Source organism: Colletotrichum tamarilloi (assembly GCF_030869305.1).
Source record: "Colletotrichum tamarilloi strain Tom-12 chromosome Unknown Scaffold_66.1, whole genome shotgun sequence".
In the NCBI taxonomy this organism is placed as follows: domain Eukaryota; kingdom Fungi; phylum Ascomycota; class Sordariomycetes; order Glomerellales; family Glomerellaceae; genus Colletotrichum; species Colletotrichum tamarilloi.
This window is the reverse complement of record NW_026849448.1, coordinates 81,882-97,511: the sequence shown is the minus strand read 5'-3', so window position 1 is coordinate 97,511 and position 15,630 is coordinate 81,882. Positions and strand designations below refer to the sequence as shown.

The 15,630-nt window shown below is 53.7% G+C and overlaps 6 protein-coding genes across 6 annotated transcripts, besides 1 other annotated feature; 2 read left to right on the top strand and 4 right to left on the bottom strand.

Annotated features, from left to right (window-relative positions):
• Positions 1-2,103: 2,103 nt before the first annotated feature.
• Positions 2,104-2,187: a sequence feature (Short protein (CTAM01_11724, KAK1487691.1) was converted to a misc_feature.).
• A 1,356-nt stretch (positions 2,188-3,543) lies between these two features.
• CTAM01_11723 (COP9 signalosome complex subunit 2) lies at positions 3,544-5,168 on the bottom strand (the record flags this gene model as incomplete). Its single annotated transcript, XM_060527733.1, has 3 exons — positions 3,544-4,761; positions 4,833-5,052; positions 5,125-5,168. 3 exons carry the CDS (start codon positions 5,166-5,168, stop codon positions 3,544-3,546), a joined length of 1,482 nt encoding a protein of 493 aa, XP_060377637.1.
• Positions 5,169-5,655: 487 nt separating this feature from the next.
• On the top strand, positions 5,656-6,948 carry CTAM01_11722 (uncharacterized protein; the record flags this gene model as incomplete). The annotated part of the gene is made up of 1 exon (XM_060527732.1): positions 5,656-6,948. The coding sequence occupies one exon, from the start codon at positions 5,656-5,658 to the stop codon at positions 6,946-6,948; it is 1,293 nt and encodes a 430-aa protein (XP_060377636.1).
• Positions 6,949-7,006: 58 nt separating this feature from the next.
• CTAM01_11721 (uncharacterized protein) lies at positions 7,007-7,702 on the bottom strand (the record flags this gene model as incomplete). The annotated part of the gene is made up of 3 exons (XM_060527731.1): positions 7,007-7,205; positions 7,315-7,328; positions 7,436-7,702. 3 exons carry the CDS (start codon positions 7,700-7,702, stop codon positions 7,007-7,009), a joined length of 480 nt encoding a protein of 159 aa, XP_060377635.1.
• A 460-nt stretch (positions 7,703-8,162) lies between these two features.
• On the bottom strand, positions 8,163-8,332 carry CTAM01_11720 (uncharacterized protein; the record flags this gene model as incomplete). Its single annotated transcript, XM_060527730.1, has 2 exons — positions 8,163-8,278; positions 8,320-8,332. 2 exons carry the CDS (start codon positions 8,330-8,332, stop codon positions 8,163-8,165), a joined length of 129 nt encoding a protein of 42 aa, XP_060377634.1.
• A 2,185-nt stretch (positions 8,333-10,517) lies between these two features.
• CTAM01_11719 (GTP-binding protein RHO3) lies at positions 10,518-11,458 on the top strand (the record flags this gene model as incomplete). The annotated part of the gene is made up of 5 exons (XM_060527729.1): positions 10,518-10,567; positions 10,653-10,703; positions 10,796-10,845; positions 10,944-11,033; positions 11,088-11,458. 5 exons carry the CDS (start codon positions 10,518-10,520, stop codon positions 11,456-11,458), a joined length of 612 nt encoding a protein of 203 aa, XP_060377633.1.
• A 1,385-nt stretch (positions 11,459-12,843) lies between these two features.
• Positions 12,844-13,461, bottom strand: CTAM01_11718 (uncharacterized protein; the record flags this gene model as incomplete). The annotated part of the gene is made up of 1 exon (XM_060527728.1): positions 12,844-13,461. The coding sequence occupies one exon, from the start codon at positions 13,459-13,461 to the stop codon at positions 12,844-12,846; it is 618 nt and encodes a 205-aa protein (XP_060377632.1).
• Between the last annotated feature and the right edge of the window lie 2,169 nt (positions 13,462-15,630).

Genomic DNA, 15,630 nt, shown 5'->3' with positions numbered 1-15,630 from the left:
CTCTGCGGTCTTCCTCTTGGTCCCCTTGAATACTCCCAGTCTCGGGAGCTTGCCATGCAGATACGCACCTGGGACTGCACGAAATACTCCTCTGCCCTTTCCCGACAAAGGGCCTCCAAAATAACCACCGGCCTTGGCGATATGACAGCTCATCCTTCAGAAAATTCTGACCCCTGCGTGCGCATGTAGAGGATGATCGCTTGTTCAATGGTAGACGGAGCCCGCTATTATCGCCTCATCCTTTGATCAAGGTCCACGACCGAGCCAACGTCAAAATTGAAATCTCATCGATGTGGACATATGCCTTTGACCATGTCGCTCATTCGTACTTTACTGGACGGCTCCGTCTTCGATGAGCCATGCCTGCGTTGATCAACCTGTCTAGTCTACCCCAGAGCGGCGGGAAGGCAAACAAGCACGACAGGGAGTGAGATGTTCGGCGCATACGGGATACGGATAGCCACAAATCGACATGGTTTACGGCGTAATCTCCAACAATCAGCTGCAATCGTTCTTTATAACTGCAGTTGTGCCTGACAAAATCGCCATCGTCATTGTACAACACGCTTCCTGCTCTCAACCGCCAATGAGGGCCAGTGAGTGTTGCGGCAAGCTGCAGAAACATGCTCGTGGCGCATCTCTCCAGCCAAGCTCGGCTCAAACATCCCCGCGAATTCAAATTCTGTCAGATCTTCCATGGCACCATGCGAGAGAGACACGTTTGCCATGAGCAGAATATTTTACAACACCTCGACCCCCGTGCCCCCAAGTCTTGATCATCGCGGACGTGTAGTCATTCGCTTGGGTCATCGACTGTACTAGTACGCGGTATCGATATCCGTCATGTATTGAGGCGAAGTCTGAGGCACAAAGCAAATTTAATTACACTCTCGGCATGCAAGCATCCATAATGCAGACAAACACACACTTGCTAAACATGTCACATCAGCTTCCCTCCGCTTGAGTCTTGACTGCTCTGGCCGTGAATCTGCTCAGTACCTACCACGGATTCCTCTATCTGCTCACTCCATGGCCTTCTCGTCTCTTGTATTCGCTGAATGGAACATCCAATCATCGAAAGTAGGCTTTGGTTCGTTAACACGCAGGCTTCTCCGATGTTTGAGCCAGATTTGCCCGCCAACTCCATCACGGATTCCACTCTGCATTCGCCCAGTAATCGGCCGAGAGAAAGAGGAGAAAGAGGAGCAGGAGGAGAGACAGAGGCGGAGAACAAAAGCAGACCACTCGCTCGTTCGCTTCTCTGCAGCCCACCTGCCGCCTGCGTGGCGCACCACAGATTCGCCCTTGTCGCGGCTTATGCAGGTGTCGTTTGAGCATTTGAGTGGATGAAGCGGCTCGTCAATCGCCCTGCTACGCCTGGGCTTTTTTCCCCCCATTACTCGCGAGCCCGCGAAGGTGTGATGTACTTACAGTACGCAGGATGGTGGTGGCCACGGAAGGACGCATAATGAAGGTCATTTAATTGGCTTCCCCTTAGGCCAGGTCTCCATTCGCAGGGAGGCGATGGCGATCTGCCATGATGGCGGATCACGATCATTGGACTGGCCTCACAGAAACGAAGCAGAAGGAAGAAGGTTGAAAAAGCGTCTTCATGCTGTGTAGTGTGAAAGATCTAGATTCCGGAGCAGAAGCTACGCCTGGTCAATCACCACCACTGAATCTACGGGTAGTGGTCAACGTCCGAACTAGACGCAAGGCGACGCAACCTGAACAGTGGTATTTTGGAGACGATATGAACCACCATCTATGCATCTAGCAGACGGGCCGGGGATGAAACTCGACTGCATAATACCAGCCCAAGTGTGATCTGCAAGTGGGATGGTTATTGATGGTTCGATGTTGTTGGAGATGTTACTCCAAAGGCTAAGGCAAATACTCCGTGCCGCGATAAAATAAAGCACATCACGGGAAGCGAAGTCTGTGGGCAAAATGTTCATCAGACTTGCAGTTGAAGTTACCTTGACGAACCAGGGCAAAGGCGACTAAAACTTTCCGGGTCCACTGTCTCTCTCTACCTTATGCGACGCTGCCAGGAACCATCGGGACAATCCCGCGCCAGCATCGTGTCGTATCGTTTGACGGCTACGGACACGACGCCGAAGAGTACGGGGTGAGCGATGGAGACTTGTGGGTGATGGTGGTGCAGAATTTTTTCTTTTCTTCCATTTGCTTCGCGTTCTGGCTCGGCTCACTGCCTTCAGTCTCCGCGGTGTCCCTCCCCCCCCCCCATCTTGCTGCTGCGCCCATGTCTGGCTGGGTAAATTGCAAACTGTCAGTCAAACTACGTCGAGAGCAACGACGTGGGCCATGCAAATCAAGCAAGCGAGCTGAGCTGAGCACCAACACATCGTTGCTGCAAGGTGAAGGTCTGAAGACGGGAAAATCGATAAAGGTTGGTGGTGGTTACCACACAAGACAGGGCCAGATTCATCTCGTCTGCGTCTCGTTTGGGGGACTGCGCCGCGGCCAACAAGACAAACTGCCGCTGCATCGATCGGTCAGGCGCCTTTTCGGCCTATTGATTTGCGAATTGGGACGGTGATGGCGGTGTCGAGTGAGAGCCAAATAAGTTGATCACCAGTCTATCGTCTGCGTGTCCAAACTCTTTTTTCCCCTGCTGTTTGGTCAGCTCGATGCCCCTCCATTGTGTCGCGGGGGAGATTGATGGTCGTATTCCGGTTCCTATGGACAAATGAGATTTCCGGAACTCAGATTCCGGAACGAAGCCCAAAGGCTGGATGATAGATCCGAGGTCTGGATTGGATCGTCGCAAAAACACCATGGCGAAAAACACCATCGCGTAGTCTACTAGCGTTGAGGGACATCGAATTGGGAGATTCCTTAGGCGTGTCCGGCTCTTCGTATTTTCGGTTTCTTTGGTTGCCTCCACGGGATCTACGAGTCCGAAGAGGTGATGAATCAACATACGTATCTAGTGTGCTAGTGTTGTCCTCTATTGAGATGCACGAGAGGACCTATACCTCTCCTAGCCAAGGAGTCAATTCCTCTTGATCCCTCGCGTCGTCGTGGTGCGACGTGATAACTTATCCCACGCTTAGCCTCCTTCATCGCCTCCTGCTCCCTCGGCCTCGTATCCCGTCACCAGCGTTCCACGAGATCTTGGAAGCTCTTTGAATTGAGCCACCCGCAGCGGGAAGCTGCCTTTGAACCGTATTTGTCCACGGGTTTGCCTACATCCATACTTTGCGTCGGTTGTTCGACGTGCTACTTGAGGTGTTTGATGAAGCATATATCCTTCCTTTCTGACTAATAATGTTGATTGCATGGTTTTTGGTATCTTGTCATGGCCTGATGAGCTACTTTGACAACGCCTCTACTCCTTTCCTATGCTTGTTGAGGCCGCCATGGCATCGTCTTCCTTCTTCGTCTGAGCACTTCCGTCCCCGTCCCTGCTGTGACGTAGCTGACCGAGCAGCTATGGTGCAATGGCCAGTCGTAAGCTTTACCTGCTATGCTCATCTCCCGCTGTAATCAAGCGGCATGCGCGTATACTCATGCTTCTCATGTCCACATTGACGGCACCACGCCCTTACCCTTCCGTCCGACGCCCCGCGGCTGTCCACGACCGCCGCCTCTTGGGGTCATACCGCCGCCCATCATCTCCATGGTCTGCTCATCGGTAGGGAACTCGGTAGATCGGAAGCCTTCGCCCTCCTTGAACATGGTAGTGTACAAATTCGAGACAGATTGCGTCAGTTCGTACAAAGCCTTGGTACGATCGCTGTCCGCGTCCGATTGAATCTCGAGAGTGCCGGCTTGCTGGTCAATCTTGCCCTGGATCTTGCCGTCAACAATGAGGAAACCGAGGATGTCTTGAACTTCGGGCTCTGAGATCTTTAGTTGCTTCGCGATCCATGACAGCTTCATTCGTGTGTACGGTGCAATCAGCTTCAGGACGCCCTTCGTCCTCATGTTGCGCGTGACTTCGTCAATGTTCTCAGCGATGAATGGGTCGGCTAGAATGTCTTGGTTCTTCTGCAGGACATTTTCGTAGGCGTGGACGTCGTCACGCTGGTACGCGTCCACCAAGTCGGTCATGGCAGTGATTCGGGGATCCTGCTTGTACGGCTTGGTCTCCTGCGAGTCGAACGGGTTGATGGTAGACTTGACAAGCATAGTCGTAAGAAGTAGGTACTTGAGCACCTGAATTCGCTGGAGCGAGCCGGCCTCATCGTAGTTGCGGAAGGATTCGAAGAAGTCCGTCTGGGCTTCGGCCCAGTTCTCCTCGCTCATGTGCATCTTGCCACCGCATTCGCGAATGATGCCCATGATTTTGGGGTGAGGTACAGCGGACCGGACCTTGAGGGCGCGCTGGTAGAGTCTCTTCAGCTGCTTGTTGTTCTTGGTCTCGGCGTGCATCTGGATCTCGAGGGCGTATATCTCCATAGAATATGTGCCCTTGCTGGGATCGTCACTGCCGTCTTCCTTCTGACAAGCCTTATGGAGGTCCCTCAGCTTCTTAGTGACCGTGTTGTAGTCCTTGCGGTCGAGGAGGAGTTTGGCCAGCTTGATGTTCGTCTTCAGCCATAGCCTCTCGTTGTTTGTGCTCTGGAAGCTCTCGAGTGTGAGCGAGTAGAACTTCTCGACGCACGCCACGGCCTTGGGGCTGTCTGATCCCTTCTCAATGTAGTCCAGCATGTTATTGATCGACTTCTCGGAGTAATTTCTTGTCACGGCCGACTTGACGTAGGTCAACAACTCGGCATAATGTTCCGTCGCCTGGTTCCGAAATCAGTATTTCCCTTCTATTGGTAGCAGGACTTTCTTCAGGAAGTTTAGATTGGTTGTACCTTCTCATACTGTCCCAGCTTGAACTCGAGTTTGATGGCTTGTTTCAAGCCTTTGAAGCCCCATTCGCCCTTTTCCTCCTCTAACGGTGGTATGCCCAAGAATTCGGCAATAGCATCCTCGGGATCGGTAAGCTTAAGTTGCTTCGCATTGTAGTATTTGTTCTCGATGCCGACATCTCCGGAGTCCTCATCGTCGTCTTCCTCGTACTCAAAGTCGTACCTGCGCCTAGTCAGTCTCGGCGGTTCCTGCTACAAAACCCATAGCTAACAGGCCCATCTGGGGGAAGCTCACTGCTCCTCATCAGACTCCTGCATGAAGTCCTCGTCGTCAGACATCTTGACTGCGTGAGGGGATTGTGGAGTATTCACGAGAAGGCGATCGCAAGGAGTGCGCTTTGGTGACTGGACTGGAGAATAGCTATAGGAAAAGGTGTGGTGGAAGAATTTGTAGGTTTGTTCGTCGTTGGAAATTGAACGTGAAGGTAGTAAGGCTGATTGACAATGAGCAGGGCAGTTCCAGGCAGGTGCAGCTGTGGTGGACAATGAATGGAAGGCGGGGGGAGCTTATCGATTGGCAGACCCACCAACGGCCTCTGATTGCGCACTGGCCACATGAACGGAGGCGACTTTTGGCTTCCATGGCTTTTTTGACTCGAACCCAGCCGTGCCAGCCTTTTGACTTTCATCTGCCTAGTTTCAACCTCCATCTCTCCCAACAACCTACATCTCCAACAGATTTCCACGCGACTCACTTTCCGGCTTGGCCCATTCTCTAACAATTGTCGACGAATACTCCAGTATACTCGACTAAGCAGTCGGCAAGATGGGTGGCGATCTCAACTTGAAGAAGAGTTTCCACCCTTCTCTCATCAAGAACCAGGCCAAGGTCTGGGAAGAGGAACGCAAAGCCCTCGATGAGCGCAAGAAGACACAGCAGCGCATCAACGAGCTCAAGGAAGAGCGCGAGCGCGAAGAACTCCAGAAGAAGCTCGAGGCTGCAGGGCACACCAAACGAGTCGACCGCGTCGAGTTTCTTTACAGCGGACCTACCGATGGACAGACCGGCACGACCGAGGAGCGCGAGAGCTACCTCTTAGGCAAGCGCCGCATCGACAACTTGCTCAAGGGAACGGAACACAAGAACTTGGAGAAGCAAGCCGGGCAGGAGAGTTTCATGGCCCTACAGACGGCCAACACCGCACGCGACACAGCAGCCAAAGTTCGAGAAGACCCCCTGCTTGCCATCAAGCGACAGGAGCAGGCCGCCTACGAAGCCATGATGAATGATCCCATCAAGCGTCGGCAGTTACTTGCATCCATGGGTATGGCAGACGATAAATCAAAGTCGAAAGGAAAGGAGGAGCGGCACAAGAGAAGGCACCACAGGCATCGGAATGACGACGACGATCGGGAAAGACACCGCAAGAGGCGGCGATCTTATTCAAGGTCACGAAGCCCGCGCCGTCGGAGAGACGACCATGACGATGCAGAGCGCTCTGAAAGGCGGCGTCGACGCAGCGATTCAGAAGACAGGCACCACCAGCGCAGACGCACTTCTAGATCCCGATCTCCTCGAAGACGCGACTCTGGCGAGAAGGACGATTACGACAGACGCGATCGACGCGACAGGCGTGACGACCGCGAACGGCGGCGCCGAGACTCAGTGTCCGAGGACGAACGACCCGTCAGGCCACGGGAGAGATCGCCACGAAGTCACGACAGGCGCGGCGACCGGGACGGAGAGGCTTCAGTTTCCCGGGGTCGCCGAAACAACGATAATCATCGGCAAGGGCCTGACAGACGACCTGCCGCCCGTACCAATGGATCCAGTAGCGGCAAAGAGGTCGATGACAAGGGCGCTGAGGAGGCAAGGGCTCGCAAGTTGGCGGCGATGCAGGCAGCCGCTTCAGATCTCGACACAGATCGGGAGCGCCGACTGGCTGCGCTTGAAGAACGGGAGAACGCCGCGCGACAAGCCGATGATCAGGCGAGAGAACGATTATCCAAGTTTGGAGACAGGCAATTTGTGAACAGTCTGCATCGGAAGGCTGGCAACATGAGCCTCGGGGAGAGGATGGGCCGTAGTAGGCAGGGTCTGCAGAGAGACGATGACTGAGGGGTGGATGCGATAGGACCGGCGAAACCTGGCCGAATCAAATTGAATACCACACAAACTACCAGCTTGCGGGGCAAACCTGAAGCGGAGGTTGAGGATTCGCGGGGCAAAGGTTGAGCGCCAAAGAGCGGGCGCCGTGCGAGCCGACAGAACGGAGCTGGGTCGCAGTAGCCATCGATCGCCTATGCATGGTCGGGCCCGGCGGGAGCGAAGTCGGGATGGGACGCTGCCGGAAGACGGAAGGGAGGGAGGACGTGCTTAAGCGTGTCCATGGATTCGGCGCAAGAAAGGGATGAAAGCTTTAGTGCCGCCGACTGCACGTCATGGATGGATTCTAGAATGCGAGGCATGTTGCAGGCTGCACACAGGGTGATGGAACGCTGTAATGGATACCCAAGACACGGTGACGAACGTTGCCGTGTAACGAACAAGTAGAAAAATTGAACAATAATCGTATACTTCACGATACGGTGGCACGCAATCTTACATAAGACCTTGTGAGAAACAGCGAGTGAGCACTGACAGTGGGGTATCCGGGGGAACGGCACTCGGACTGGGTGCGGGAGGCGTCGTCGGGCGCAACAAGGGGGGTTGAGGATCCGAAGCACAATGGAGCGGCGAACGGGTGCTTGGCGAAGGGGTGATGATGCGTCACGATTCTTGGCTGTGCCTCAATGTTCCGTTGCGCAAGGGTTGCGTTGTCAGTGAGGCTGACGATGCCAGCTGCCTTTGCCTCACTGATGGGGAAGGTCATGGAGTGATGAGGGGTAATGAGGGGTGTTGATGAGCTGCAAAGAGGGGCAGAATATGATCCCGGAATGCCTTCAGACACTGCAGTCAACTGAGGGTTCTCGCAGCGCTGCTGAATAAGGTACCTTAAGGGAATAACGAGGACAATCGAACCGAATACCTAGGACCCAAAGACCTTCACTTCGCACGGAGTAACCACGGGCCCGGGCCTTTTGCCTTTAGGGTGAATGGTGTGGTGGATTCGCCCATGTCCCTCGATCCGAAAAACAGGCGCCGCTCTCGGGGCTTCCAGCGAGTCGAGCTCCGGCGCTTTGCGGCGGGAGTGTCGCTGGGATGAGTCTGCCACAAGGCGCGGTGCTTCCTTGGCTAGCGATGGAGTTTTTTTTTTTGTTTGAGTAGTGGAGAGCGTTTGTTTTAACAGAGGTGGATATCGGATTTCCTTCCTTGGTTCGTTGCAGTGTGGACTATCGAATGACGATGGGTGGGATGAGTGAGCGGCGCAGCGAGTCGTACAGCCCACGACAAGTAGAGGTTGAGCGGCGGGATTTATGAGGTGAAACCAGAGGATTGCGTATTCTCACTTCAAATTTTGGCCAGTATATCGTGATGGCTTCAGCATACATTGGAGCTGCATATTCGTCTGTGAGTGAGACGGAGGTACAAGGTTTGTGTGGATAGAGGTCGGGGGATTTGACGATGAATCGTGTATGACTGGCGTTCTCGAAAGGTGCCGCAGCCGGGCGAAAGAGCGGAAGATAAGGTGGACTCGGCTTACAGCGCAACCGAGTTCTGGCGGAGGTTTCTGGCGTCCAGTACCGAACACTCTCTTGTACCAGATAGCCCTCGATGCCTTCCTATACGTGAGTATCTGGTGCCCCTCGTTGACCTTGTCTGCCCCATTCCGCTCAGCTGTCTTACCAAGAACGGCCTTGACGGGACTCGAGTTGAGGGGTTCCGGGGGCCCTCAAGCGCCACTCGGCCATGTTGTGGCAGGGGGGGGGGGGGGAGAAAAGCCAAAAGGCTAAGCTGGAAAAGCATTGGATCAATGATGCCGTTTTGGCGAGACCTCATAGTCGGCCTCAGCTCAGCTCACATTGGACGCGCACTGGCCCATGCCCCGAGCCTCTTCATCTTCATGGCGTCCATCCTGGTGATTTGTGAGAGGGATATTTCATGACTTTGTTGGAGGTTGCGGGTACGTTCGGGACGAAGGACAACTAATGGCTTATTGGGAGGGATTTTCTTTTCTTTTCTCGCGCAGTTCAATCTGATTTCCCTGTCGTGACATGTCTGCAGCTCGATAGTGGGTGCAGATGCGCGCAATTGTGTGGCGGGGAAGTCTCCACTCGTTCAAGTTGTTTCTTCCCAGTTCGCATCTACGGATATTTTAGCGTCTTCGTACACTTTCGGAGGCAGAAGTAGATATCCGTACGCTGCAAACTGGAGTCGCAGCCCAAGTGATTGGTCTCCTGGTCGATAACGGAGCAAGCGTGTCAAGTTGGACAGGTAGGTATCCGTAGAGTGTCCGTATGTGTGCTCAGGGCATTCTTTGGTAGAGGGGCCTCCGTAGCTCGGTGGAGGCGCTCAGTCAGTGACATTCATGAGGTTCGCCATTCCGGTCCTTGTGGATTCGTCCAAGTCTACTGAGTGACGACGAGTGACGGAGTACGCAATCACGCAGCCTCCCTGCGCTGGTCCCCTTTTCTGCTCTGGTCTGGCTGGTGCTGAAGTGTATCACCATGGAAGAAGAAGAAGAAGAAGAAGAAGAAGAAGAAGAAGAAGAAGATGATGATGATGATAGTATATCAATGTTTTTCCCACACAGAGCAAAAGGTTTCTTAGGTAACAGCTTGGGAAGGTGCCCATCTTCAAAGTCCCAGTGGCTCCTGCCTGTCCCTACCTTATCCAGCTGGGTGGCTTCCTTCCTCAGGTCCCCAAAAGTCCATTTCCAGCCCAGCGCCAAAAAGGCAATGAGTGTTGTGTTCCTCCGTCTCCTTTCCTCCTAGGCTCACCCCGGCAAGAGGTGCCTAACCCTGTCCGCTATTGCTCTTTTCTACTCCATTGAGTGGCCCTCTGAAATGACCTCAGCCAATTGAGCAGCGCACCTTCTTCCAACCCAATTTCAATTTCCCGCTCCTGCATCTTTTGCTCACCCCAAATTCACACTTGCACCTTTTACCTCATTTTGGTCTCCAGTGCCTGCCTCTCTCTCCCATCTGTTTCTTCTTATCTGCCTGCTCTGCGCCTGCCTTTCCTCTGCCTCACATCACAGTCACAGCCATCCCCCAAGCCACTCCGCTTTGCCTGGCACTTTCCTCTCCAGCGAAAAGAGGCACTGTTGCACTGCATCTACGGAAAGAGCACTGGGCCTTGGACCTTCCTTGCTCTTTTTGTTCCCCACCGTTCCCTTCCATTATTCCTGCACCTGCACCTGGACCGCACCGTACCGTGCCTTCCTTCCTGCGTTACCATCAATTTACCTCCCTTCCACTTCCAGTGGCAGTTACCCCAAAGTCCATCGGCCTTTCTTTGTCCGTTTCCTTTCACCACCACCTCGCGCACCAACCAGCCGTGCCAACCCACCTCCAAACAACAACCCAGAACCATCTCTGGTACCTTCCCCTTGCTGATCGACCGACGAACCACGAACTCTCCCCCCAGATTCCTCCTACTGGCCGACTGCATCCTTTTCTGCTTTCCACAAACAACCAAGCAAACCGATCTCGTACAGCACCGCACCGACTCGCCTCACCTCGATCAACCCTCCCTAACCGACTTCCTACAACCCGACCGAATCCACCTCCTTCAGATCACCCAGTATGCCTTTGTGCGGTGGTAACAAGACCGTCCAGCGCAAGCTGGTCCTCCTGTGAGATCTCCTCGACCTTCTCTTTGTGTTGCCTTCTTGGTGGCTGCGATTGGGAGTGTTTGGCTAATTGACTTGCGACCTGCAGTGGCGATGGCGCGTGCGGCAAGACATCGTTGTTGAACGTCTTTACCAGAGGGTAATGCCAATACTATCTCCTTCAACCCTTAAGCCTTAGGGCCCGGCCTTTTCCGGGTTTCCAATTGCGCATCTCTTGCTGACTTGACCCAGCTACTTCCCGACCGTCTACGAGCCCACTGTATTCGAGAACTACGTCCATGGTACGATGCCTCGATTCCCAGCGAAAGGCGGCAAGTCGGAAGATGCCTCCGTCGCGATCCTCCCTCTGCCGATTTGAAAACTGACCTGAGATTGCTAGACATCTTCGTCGACAGTGTCCACATCGAGCTTTCCCTCTGGGATACCGCTGGCCAGGAAGAGTTCGACCGACTCCGCAGCTTGTCTTACGGTACGGGATTCTAATATTGGGTGAATTAAGAAGTCGCTTGCTAATTAGGCGCAGACGATACCGACCTCATCATGCTCTGCTACAGCGTCGACAGCAAGGACTCCCTCGAGAACGTCGAGAGCAAGTGGGTTGGAGAGATCGCCGACAACTGTCCCGGCGTGAAGTTGGTTCTCGTCGCCCTCAAGTGCGATCTCCGCGAGGCCGATAATGAGGAGGAGGAGGCCGCCGAGGGCCAGCAGCGAGAGAAGCGTCCCATGATCTCTTACGAGCAGGGTTTGGAGGTCGCTCGCCGCATCAATGCCCTCCGCTACCTCGAGTGCTCTGCCATGCGCAACCGCGGTGTCAACGAGGCCTTCACCGAGGCCGCTCGCGTCGCCCTCAGTGTCAAGAAGGATCGCGAAGAGTCTCAGTGCATCATTATGTGAGAAACAACACCGTGGTGCATCCATTTCTTGCCATGATCGTTCTTCATCTTCTTACGACCACGATCAAACGAGCGGCCCTTGTTTCGGACGGATTCGAATTCCATTTTTTCAGTGTTTGGCACTTGGAAGGCGTCGGCGTTCCTACGGATTGGACCTTCCAACCTCGACTTGCATCTCGGCCTTTAACCTATGTCTTTTATTACAGCCCGCCCAGCTCCTTGGGCAGACGCGACCTTTTTCCCTTTCACTTCGGCGGCTATCTACGGATTGTGTCGCCGACATGAGTTCTTGATACCTTTGGGCACTGACCACTTTTGAGCCAAAAATGTAAATACCCGTTTCACTTCACAATGCACATACAGGGTTGGAGGATCAGGTTTCATTCCCTTTGTCGCTTTCGGTCTTCAGCGCATCCGCAGAAGGACAGCACGGCCGGAGGAACGGCGTGCTCAGCAGGTGGCAGGTGGATGGCATGAGGTATTGGATCAGGGTACTAGAAATCTCGGATGAAAGCTCAGCAGCAGCAGTCAATTGGGTTCTGGCCTTTTTTTCCATTTGCCTATTCTCAAGCAAGCGAGAAAGGTTGTCACTAGATAGATGACCCCTAATGAACTCTGTCACTATGCTCAAAGTCTTGGAAATCAGTAAACCCCTCAACCACCACCACCACCACCACCACCTTACTTGCAATGAACCGGACTCGGAGTTGCGGTCAATCTATTAAAAAGCTTCGCGTCACGGATCGTCACCTTGAGTAAGAAACTTCCGAGAACCTAATCGCTAGGGCAGCAAGGAATCTGACGCTGCAGATTCTCGTGTCCGCTCCGGTTAGAGCCAGAGGATGAGGGGAGGAATGAGTGGTGTCGGCCGGGTGTCAAGGCTGAGAATTTGCGAGGGGATGTTCCGGGAACACCCCCGATCCGTGCTGACTCTTTCGGAGCTGAGTAGATTCTCCGGTTGCAGTCGGACTGGAGAACTGGAGAACGGCGGGCAGATCATGGAGGGGTCTTGTCAGCTTGTCAGCACTGTCAGACATGCCTCAGACCTTTTCCTGTCGGCCAAGTTTTGTCTTCCTAATTTGACGAAGCTCTCTGTAGGACCTCAAGAACGCTTTCATGAAAATTGCGGCATCAATATCCTTGCGTCACAAGCATTGATCTTGTGTTCGTCAAATAGTTCATTTCTCGACTTGTTATATAGGTAATGTTTGCGTTTCCGAACCGTCGCTCATGCGTGTTATAGTAGTAATACATCGTGTGAAATCTTTTGTGCCGCTCTTCCAACTCCGTATTGTTCGACGTTCGCCATGATACAGATCATGAACTCATAAATACAAAAGAAATACTGCTGGGTTTCTCTCAACCGCACCACTCACGTTCGTGACTTTAATCTCCGTGACGTCCCAAAGCCTTGCCACGCTTGGAAACCTCGCGGGCATGGTACTGCTTGATCTTGGCCCGTCTGGCCTCCTCCTTGGCCTCCTCCTCAAGCCTTCGCACATCAGCCCTCGCAGCAGCAACGCTCTCCCGCGCAGCCATGAGCGCGCGGTCAGCCTCCTTCTCAGCCGCCTCGGCGCCCATGACGCGCTCACGAGCCTGCACGATGCTGGGGTCCATTTCTACGCCTCCGCCGCCAAACTTGTGCAGGAGACCGCCCCGGCGACCGGACGACGCGTCGGTGGAGCGGCGGAAGAGGCCGCCTCCGCCGGTGTGGTGGCCATCAGGGGAGGTGTGGTAGGTAGTTGACGACAAAGAGGAGTGGGAGGTCGCGGAGGTGCGGGATGTGCGAGCTGTCGGCGTGGGGGAAGGGTCACGGCGAGAGGAGCCGAAGAGGCCGTGCTTGCGGGGCGCGGGCTCGGCGACGGGTTGGTGGTGGACTGGCTCCGGGGAAGGGTCCCGGCGAGAGCCAAAGAAGCCGGTGCGGCGGGGCTCTGAGGGTGGTGGGGTCAGCTCCCGAACTGGTTCGGGAGAGGGTTCGCGACGGCCGCCTCCGAAGAATGGCATTTTGAGAATATAGAGGTTTTGTGATGGAAGGAATATAATTTGCTAGGATGATTTGGCGAAAGGCTTGTTTTCGCCTATAAGGTTGTAGAGTGTGGATGGTGGTGTGGGTGCTTCTGTTTATGAAGGCTTAGGATGCTGGATAAGACGGAACACAAGACTCTGGGCGGGAGGAGCATGGAGGTTATATCTATCTCTCCTCCTTTCTCATAACCTTTCCCCTGATCCTCCCTCTTCCTCATCCTCATCCATGACATTATGGCAATCCTACTGCTGTTACAGCTCACCGCAAGGTACGTCGTTTGGGCGGACGCCCGTGCCGAGACCCTGGCTGCAGACATTGTTGGCAGGCTGGCATGATTGATGCTGCACAATGATGCCAAGATGGTCATTTGGATGCCCTCCGTCCGTCACTCATTCCTGTTCCTCGAAGGACAACTAGCTGTTAGATCCGATTGAGACGCCATTTGGCGGGTTTGGTGGTTGGGTGCCGTGCGACTCCAAACCTGTTTGTCGGTGATCTGCGCTCCAAGATCACCGTCCTCGGTGACGTCAAAAGCTGGCAAGGGAAGGCTGCAGTGCAGGGGTCGAGGTATGGCCAATCAACCAATGAGAGGCTAATGATGACGACGGGCTAGCCTCTTGTGGAAGGACCCCTAGATTCTTTCGTTCAGGTCACGCAGGGTCTTGTTCAGAAATGTCTTGCCCTTCCGTTCCCCCAGGCCCTGATCTGTTTGGTAATGAATAGAGTGATGCAAAGTCGACAGGGGAGGACAATCTCGATTATGACATCTCATATCTTCAGTAGGACGGCGCGTTTAATCTAGCCTCTAGACGCCAAGGAGGCTGTGCTGCGATGCAAGGGGCCATTCTTGGTGACGAGATGGCGGAAGCACCAGAATTCGGCTAACGGCGTGTGTGACGGTCGTGTGCCCATTAGTTTGATGAGCTGGCGCTCGTTCACAGACCGAGACTCGGTTGCGGTCCCAACGGTGCAAGACACTATGGATGGTTGCTACGGATGACCGTGACGTTGTGGCTTGCCCTACAGCGCTATGATTTACCAATGGCTGCTATCGCGAATCTTCACTCTGAAACCGAGAAGCACAACGGTTTAGCAATAGATAGTAGGTAGGGATCCTGCGCTGGCGTCCAAGCGACCCTGAAAGATGGTCAAAAGACTTGATCGTGGTTCTCGCGAATCTTGAATCCGGGCATGTGGGTTACGTCTGGGGTGGGCCATTCTTGGTTGGACCCAGGCGCCGAGCGGACGATGCAGCATGTCAGCCATGGAAGCTATCCTATGAGGCTTGATTAGGGATGGCTTGTGGGGAAGTCTTCGTTTAAACAAGGACAAGTTGAGAGTTCCTTGCTGTCTGATTGACTGTTCATGCATTAGAGTATCATTGAAGACCCCGTGTTTGGCGCACCGGAGTGCGCCGAAATGTCACAGAAGACAACGGTCGAGAGCCCGTAGCGGGTGGCTTGGTCTACCTTACATATCGAAGATTTGGTATCGGCAGATTTGAAGCGATATCAATGGATCACATCGTCTCAGCGGAGTACGACATATGCTGAGACGACTTACATAGCCAGTCGTCCCACACAACAGTTTGACGAGATGCTGCTACTGTCTGTGGCAAATGTTTACCCATCAGTAGACAGCAACCTTGTCAAGTTTTGTCTCTGCCTCTAGTAATGTTAGATGGTGACCTCAAGCCCATCAATCTTGCCAAGTTGGATGAAAAGACCCTACAACCTGACATGGCGCGTAACAGCTCGTTCGCTAACGCGAATTCCCAATTTGACTAGGAGAAAGCTGTTACGTGATACTTCGGTCAAGGTTCACAGCTGTCACGTATTGTATGCATACATCAAATAGGAGCGGCACTAGAACAACCGTAACCTTTAGTAGTGCACATATGTACGTAAATCAGTCTTGGAGTGGCAGTTAGTGAGCCCTGAGAGTTTCCCTGGAGACGGATGTGTCCGAGCCAACAACTACACTGACTACTCTCAGTTGAATGGTCGGGCTAGCCCTTGAGGGACACGCAAAAACACGAGACTTACCATCATATATCCCACCAGAAGCGCTCGCATTCTACAATGAGACTTTCCCACGAGGGAGGAATCTATTCTGCTAACAGTCTATGGCTTAGACGGGTATCTAAA